Source organism: Lactuca serriola, chromosome 8 (assembly GCF_051521515.1).
Source record: "Lactuca serriola cultivar US96UC23 chromosome 8, Lser_US96UC23_V15, whole genome shotgun sequence".
Taxonomy (NCBI): domain Eukaryota; kingdom Viridiplantae; phylum Streptophyta; class Magnoliopsida; order Asterales; family Asteraceae; genus Lactuca; species Lactuca serriola.
Window position 1 is genome coordinate 61,377,316 of NC_136415.1, and position 8,532 is coordinate 61,385,847.

Here is an 8,532-nt window from a genome sequence, read left to right on the forward strand (position 1 = left end):
AAAATCGTAGCCAAGCCGCATAGAACTCGTGATAAGGCTTCTTCATCTTGTGATTCTCATTTCTCGAATGGTTGTGAATAGGAACTGATGTGTATCACCAAATTACGCTGTTGGTCATATATAAATTGTCAATCATGATTCTTTTACGTTCATTTTCTTGATTTGGCTGTATCAATATAGTTATGGACGTTATAGGTCATGATTCATCAACCTTGTGTGATGTGGATTGTTTATTTGTTATTTACTTGATATTGTTCTTTTCGATGTTTTTTTATGTTTGGATCTTTGCTAGCTTTGAATACATCAAATCATATTCCAGTCTCCTATTCATGGATTATTTGAATAGCAATACATTTATATGCCTACATGAATATAGATACCACATTTTCTTTACCAAACATGTGCCTACAAAATAAAATTCAAATCAAATTTCCTATTCAAAGCCACATATGGCGTACATCAGATTCGATTTCCAGCATTGATACATAAAAAAAATAGTTTCTTTCGTTAATAGGACACACAAAATTAGATAATTAGATTCTAAGTTAAAGTCGTCATCTTCCTCGGCTTGCCTGTGCTTTTTCCGGGAAGAGTAGGAATGCTTTGTTCATTCCTAAAGAAATTATCTGGATCAACAGCAGTCTTCACCATCACTAGTCTGTTAAAGTTCCCCATGAAATACTTCTCCCCGTAAACCTTGCCGGAGTTGTAACCATTCTTTCCAGTTCCTGCCATAACGCCGATGTCCAGATCTCTGTAGTTCAAGAATGCACCTCTTGGATTCTTCGATACATACTTTGTCATGAACTTATACAAAACCTTTGACTGATTAAGGTAGTTTTTCTCCAGTTCCGGATCATTGTCGTTCCAGTTCACAGAGTACTGGATCTTGAACAGGTTTCCGGCACGGTGAGGGAATGGAGTAGCGTCCGCCGGAAGTTCATTCATTTTCCCGCCGTAAGGGTTGAACACTAAACCAATCTTACCTAATTCAACCAACTTGTTGAATATCGACTTCATCCCAGATTTTGGTATTGGGGTTTGCACGTAATCGGACTTTCGTTTCAAAAAGTTAACGTTATCGGAGTGGCGATTGAGGAGGATCTCCACCGCCGTCGTGTTGACATCGAAGTTGGCCCAGTAAAGTACCGACTGAACCCAGCTTACTTCCAGACAATCCTCTTTCTTCAAACCCAATTCCGGGAAGTTTTTGTTCATTATAGCCAACAATGCGTCGGAATCACCCAAGAAATGAGCTACAAATGAAGCTCGACCTGTTTTTAGTTTATTCACTGTCACCGGTTGCAAAAGAACTCGGATAAATAAACGATCGTCGATGTGAGGCACAGCTAACTGCCATTTATAAACGAGGTCCGTCGCGTTTTCTGCCACCGTTTTCGTTATCCTGAAAACAGTGTTAACCGCCGGCACCGGAACTAATTTCACGGTGTAGGATAATATAACACCAAAGCTGCCGCCTCCGCCGCCACGTATGGCCCAGAAAAGATCCTCACCCATTGTTTTCCGATTCAAAATCCGGCCTTTAACATCAACGATCCGGGCATCAATCACGTGATCAACTGATAACCCGTATTTCCGAAGCATGGTACCATAACCACCGCCGCTTAGATGTCCACCAACTCCCACCGTCGGACACACTCCGGCGGGGAACCCATGCACTCTACTCTTTTCCCATATCCGGTAATACAGTTCACCCAACTGAGCTCCGGCTTCAACAACCGCAGTTTCAGTAGCGATATTGACATTAACATCACGGAAATTAAACATGTCAAGCACGATGAAATCCTTTTCTGATGAAATATACGATATTCCTTCGTAATCATGCCCACCACTCCGAATCTTGATCTGAACACCGAGTTTCTTGGCGCAGATTATGGTAGCCTGTACGTGAGATTCTTTAGTCGGAGTGATGATTAGGACGGGTTTTGGTGTGGAAGTGCTGTTGAACCGGCGGTTTTTGATGTATTCTTGTAAGACGGTGGTGTAGGAGGTGGAGTTAAAGGCGGAGCTGTAAACAATGGTGGAGAATGTGGGGACGTGTTGAGGTGGTTGTAATGTGAGGCATTGAAGGAATGATTCGTATATCGATTTAGAATCAGCAGCTCCTATATTGAGGGGAAAACAAGAAAAAGAACAAAGGAAGAAGATGATTGAAAAAAGCATAATTGGAGACATGATTATGTTGTGTTCTACAATGAGGTGATTGCCTTGATATTTATAGTAATACAATATACTTGTGAGAATATATATTATAAGGGATATATGCCAACAGTGTGTTTTTATGTGTAATAAGAAGACAAATTCTACACGAACGTGACAAAATGCTTTAAAGTTAAGATATTTAAGAATGTGCAAAATGGTCAACGGGTTCGATCAAATGGAGCCACACGGAATGTACTCATGGTGCGCCGGCGCCGGCAGATGATTGGCTCATATAATCAGTGGATCTAAATCTAATTACATTCGGCGGACCAAGTCACCACTCACCGGTGGTCCATTGTTTTGGACTTTTTGAGCGTGCCCTCAAATCTCAATGGGGGATTAAATGCATCACGTAATTAACTATCAATTTTAGTTCTTTTACATTTAATTGATAGTATACAATAATATACCAAAATAATAATAATAATAATAATAATAATAATAATAATAATAATAGTGCAAAGTAGGAAATATATCATAATTATCATTGAATTACTTACCAATACAGATAGTCAGCAACTTAAACTGTTTTTTTGAGTAAATTACAGTTTTGGTCCATGTGTTACACACCTTTCTACATGCATGATCATAGTTTTGGAAAATTGATACAATTGATACTCATGGTTGAAAAATCCATTACATTTAATCGATAGTATATAATAATAATAATAATAATAATAATAATAATAATAATAATAATAATATACCAAAGAAAAAATAGTGCAAAGTAGGAAATATGTCATAATTATCATTGAATTACTTACCAATATAGATAGTCGACAGGTTAAATTGTTTTTAGAGTAAATTACAGTTTTTGTCCATGTATTATACACCTTTCTATATGTATGGTCATAATTTTGGAAGTTTGACACCATTGATCCTCATTGTTGAAAAAAAAACCATCACCTTTCACTACAAATAAATTTACATTTAGTGGCACAAAGTTTTAATGACACTTTGTTTTTATGCCACTATAACCTACTTTTAGTGACACTTTTACTTATGTCGGTATAACTTTTAATAAATATAGTGACACTTTATATTTGATAATACTAATTTTACTTATGTCGGTATAACTATTAATGGCCTATTAAATTAACATGCTACTAAAACACAACAAACAAAATTACATTTAATGTAACAAATTTTTAATGACTCATCTTTGTGCCACTAAATTTAGAAATTAGCATATATTTATTTGTGCCACTATTTTCTCTTTAAAATTTAGAAAACCACGATCCAGTTCTTTTATATTTTGTACATATAGGGATTTCATCTTATTTCCCGCTCAACTTTTTCAATCTCCCTCCATCGCGTCTGTTAACTCAACACATAGATAGGGTGATTTAGGGTTTTATACGATCATAACACTTCCTCTACCATCTATCAATCCACATTCGTTGCTTTTCTTTTCTCTCTCGAACCCTCACGAAATCGCCTCCTCACCTCTCAACCACTAGATGCTGTGCCATCATCTCCGTTGGTGATGAATTCACTACATTCTTCTCGCCATTGTACCTATGCTCCTCTCCTAGCAATCAATTTCATTCAATCAACTCTAATCTTTACTGATTATTGGTTTTGTACAATTTGGCTTCTATTATAACATATAAATATAGTAGGTTCAATAAGAAATGGTGCGATTTTATTCATATTTTAATTCTAGAAATTGAAATCATTTTTAGGATTTTGATTGTTGATTTTAGTTGTACTTCATGAAAATTTTGTTTTAAACAGGCGGAACGAGCGAAGAACACAAATTTTTATCAGATTACAATCGTATCCAACCTTTCGATGACGCCTGCTTTGATGACGGTCTGTTTTCTTTCAACTTATGACTATTGTATGTTGAATGCTTGTTTTATATGTTGTATATGAATTATACCAATATAAATGAAGCTTGTGGATAATTGTGGAGATGATGTCTTAAATTAGGGTTTATTGATCCAACCAAACATAGGAAAACCTCTACTTCAGAAATAAGCTCTTATTTTCCTATAGTTTGTTCTTTTTATTTAATTTTGAAGTCTTAAAAGTTTTCGATCTCTTTGGAATAAATCAGAGCAATAGGTAGGATATGCAATACTTGGATTCAATGAAGCATATCTTTTATGTCTTATTAAAGTGTTCATCCTTATAAGTGCTTACAAGCATGTTATACGTTAAATTCCCTTGAGGATTTCATGTACAAGGTCTAAATAGGATGACCAATCAATAGCCTAGGAAAAACTCAGGCTCAAGCCATTGCTTCCTTTTTGTTATCCTTTCAAAATGGAGGTCGTGTAAATTTGAAGTAATATCTTACAAACCTAAATATATAAGATTGCATATCAAGTTTTTGTGAAAATGCCACAAGAGCTTTTTTTTTTTTTAATTAAACTCCTCCCTTCACTTTAACATCCATTTAATATTTACTGCTTATAATTTATATGAAACATTATACTTTTCAATTACTAAACTTTTCACTTATTAATATATTGTCTTGCTATAATCTTTTATATTTTAGTAGTATACATGAACATACATGGAAAAACATATATAATGATATTTTCCAAATAAATGTGCAAGTTCATTTATTCAAGTACCACATGATAGAACTTTACATTCAATCTCATGGAAAAGCTTTTTGGTAATAGATTTGTATTCATTGATCTTTTGTTACCTATTTCAACCATATAATTCAATGAAATTCCCTTAACTAAAAGATAAAATGTGGGATGTGCTTAAAACGAAAAGGACATCGGTAAATTAGTTATCCTCCATAGAAACTATTCTGATTGTTCTAGTGAGTAATATTTCCCCAAACACGTGCCTTTTCTTTTAAAATTGTAGGCCAGAAGTTGTTCTTTATTATTATTATTATTATTATTATTATTATTTATGTTAATCTATTTTCAAATATTTGTATTATGCTAGATTTGGAAGCTATTGTTACAGTTGCAACATAAATTTTCTAATGAGGTATATAATCTTTGTATCTATGTAAGGAGAATTTTCATAGGCGTTCTTGAAGCCACCTCATCTTTACCAACCATGGATTTAGTCTTACTCTAGTTTGAACAATGAGTTTTTTTTAGCGAAGGGTAATATCTATGTACTATATTGCTCTTATAACTTGTAAATTTCATCTAAATTTTCTTATCTTATATAGGTCACTCTTCAATAGTACAAACATCATACGACATGTCATGTGTCAATCATGGTCATGTACAATGTTCATCTGCAATCAGTATTTTGAGTTTCTACACCAAGTACTTAGGGGTCGTTTGATATGTTATCTAACTGGGTCTAAAGCGGGACTGGGTCCATAAAATACCAATTAGCAAGTTTGATATTGATTTTAGATCAAGGGACTCGGTCCAAACATTAAGACTCGGTCCAATGAAAATAGAGGACTCGGTCCTTGCTTTAAACTTGATGGACCGAGTAAAAAAAACCAAAGCTGCGTCGATGCCCTATATCCCTCCCCTGTTAACTTCCCTACGACAAAACAAGAAGTGAATCAAAGCAGCGATCAACAACAGCAACAACATCAATCAAGAACAGAAGCAACAACAAAGCAACGATCAACAACAACAACATCGATCAGCAACAACAACATCAATCAAGAACAGGTTTGTTTTCCTTTTTTTATCCTTATTTTTTCTGCAATCATAAGCAGCGGCAAAATTGTCCAGAATTTATTGATTCTTAAAATTTCAATGTTTTTCATGTTCTTGATCAACGGGTTTGTTTATCTTGTTTTGTCCTTATTTTTTCTGCATTCATAATCAAGGGCAAAACTGTCCAGAATTTATTGATTCTTAAAATTTCAATGTTTTTCATGTTCTTGATCAATGGGTTTGTTTATCTTATTTTGTCCTTATTTTTTCTGCATTCATAATCAAGGGCAAAACTGTCCATAATTTATTGATTCTTAAAATTTCCATGTTTTTCATGTTCTTAATCTTTTTTTTGTCCTTGTTTTTTCATGTTGTTGATTTTTAAAATTTCCATGGGAGCATGCATGTTATTTCCTAATTCTTGAAAACAAGAAGTGATTTTTTTTTGATTAATTACTATATATCTTCCAAAAACAAAATTGGTTCATATGAAATTATGATGGTGTCGAATTTTAAACTTTAACACAAGTTGTCATGAATTCTAAACTTTAACACACATAGATTAATTAGTAGAGTGACTTGGAAAATTATATATAACTCAAGTGGTTGTGTAACCATATATCTTTGTGGTATTGTATCTCTTTAGAGTTGTGAATGTTATATATGACAAAGGTAAATGAAAAAGTAAAAGTTTTGAAAATAATGTGTAGAAAGTAAATGTTGGAAATATGCAATTCGTAGAATAGTAGTGTGAATCTAAGGCAAGAGGTTTATGTTGGTGATGTTACTTTTATAAATATATGATTTTTATTTTTATTCTAAATATTTCTTGAAACATTCAAGACACTAGAGTGTGGTATATTTTTACTATAAATTAACAATTTATTATTTTTGATGAATTATTTATTTATTTTTTTTATCATTTTGTATCTTTTAATCTTAATAACATTTTTATTTTATCTGTTAATAATTTTTTATATTTATAAATATGACATATTTGTGAGTATTTGTGTACATGTGTGTGTGTATATATATATATATATATATATATATATATATATATGTGTGTGTGTGTGTATATATATATATATATATATATATATATATATATATATATATATATATATATATATATATATATTTGTGTTTATGTGTGCTAATATGTGTATATATTTGCATAACATGTTAAGCATTTATATATTCATTAGACATGGCAGAAAAGAGAAGTAGAGCTAGTTGGTCTTCGGATTTTGTGAACAAAACTTTTCTTGATGCATGTATCGAAGAATTGACAAGTAACGGTTGGGAGGGTAGTGGTCTTAAAGGTACTTCATGGAATACAATAGCTGAAAAACTAAAAAAAGAACATGGCTTTGTTGTTGACAAGAAACAAATGAATATCGTTATGACTACTTGAAAAGCAAGTATGCAGTTTGGTTGAAATTAAAAAACAAAACTGGGAATCTCTATAATCCTATCACAAACACATTCCAAATGACGGATGAAGAGTGGAAAGCAGAGGCGAAGGTAATTTATTAATTTAAAACACATTATTTTTTTAAAGTATAATAATAAAATCAATTTTTCAAACAGTTGAACAAGATGGTCGAGAAATTAAGAAATGCGCCCCTCCTTTACCCTAATCTGTGCACCTAGTTGTTTGACGGTGCGACCTCGACCGGTGCTGCTAGTTGGGGACCATCTTCGACACTCCCTCACCCTGCAGAAGTGTTTACTACACAAGATTATGAGGATATCGAGATGGTAGATACACCACCTCAAATGGATATCCCAGCCTCAGCTTCAACAGTACCCCCACCTACAAGTGCATCACATGCAAGTGGAGATTTGTCTGGTCGGTCCAAAATCAAAAAAGGAAAACGAAATGCACCCACGGACACGCTTGATGATGACATAAGAGAGGTTGACAAGGAAATTATGAAGGCGACTCAGGCGTTCGCACAAACTAATAATGTTGACAAGGAGATGGATGAGTGTATTGAAAAATTGAAAGACTTAGAGTGGGGAGATTCTGATCCGAAATACATCACTGCTCTTATGTTGTTTGTTGAAAATGCTGGTAACAGGAAAATTTGATTACGCCTCAAGTCTTCGACTTGTGAGTTATGGGTGAAAAGTGCGGGAAAGAATTTTGGATTACTTGGTTGACTTTAGTATGACTTTAGGATGTTTTTGTCTTTATGTTTTATGGATTTACATTATGGTACATGTTATGGATTTTTATGTGTAGGGTTGTTATGTGTTTTGTTTAGGATTTTTAAGTTTAGGTTGTTTATGTGTTATGTTTAGGATTGTTATTTGGTATTGACTTTTATGTTATGGAGTTACATGTCATCCATTTTAATGTTATTGATTAATGTTATGGTTTATGTTATAAAATTTATGTGATTTGTATTTAATATGTAACAGGATACATATGGATAAGGAAAGTGAGTTTTTAGGTTTCCTTATACTCTCATGCTATTGGTTGATATTGGTTCGAAAAAGAAAAAAAAGAATTAAAAGAATAAAAGCTAAGGAATCGGAAGAAACCGAGCATGCATATACACAAGATTTGATACATGGATGTCCTATACAATGTTTTGATATGACGCGTCTTTCACAAGATGCATTTGTATTATTATGCAATCATTTTACTCAAACAAATTGGTTGCAACGTAGTAGGACAATAAGCGTTGAAGAGAAG

General features: G+C 33.3%; 1 protein-coding gene across 1 annotated transcript; it reads right to left on the reverse strand.

Annotated features, from left to right (window-relative positions):
* Positions 1-402: 402 nt before the first annotated feature.
* On the reverse strand, positions 403-2,240 carry LOC145066348 (berberine bridge enzyme-like 21). Its single transcript, XM_079013578.1, has one exon. It carries the CDS (start codon positions 2,194-2,196, stop codon positions 541-543), a length of 1,656 nt encoding a protein of 551 aa, XP_078869704.1. The 5' UTR covers positions 2,197-2,240; the 3' UTR covers positions 403-540.
* Positions 2,241-8,532: the final 6,292 nt, after the last annotated feature.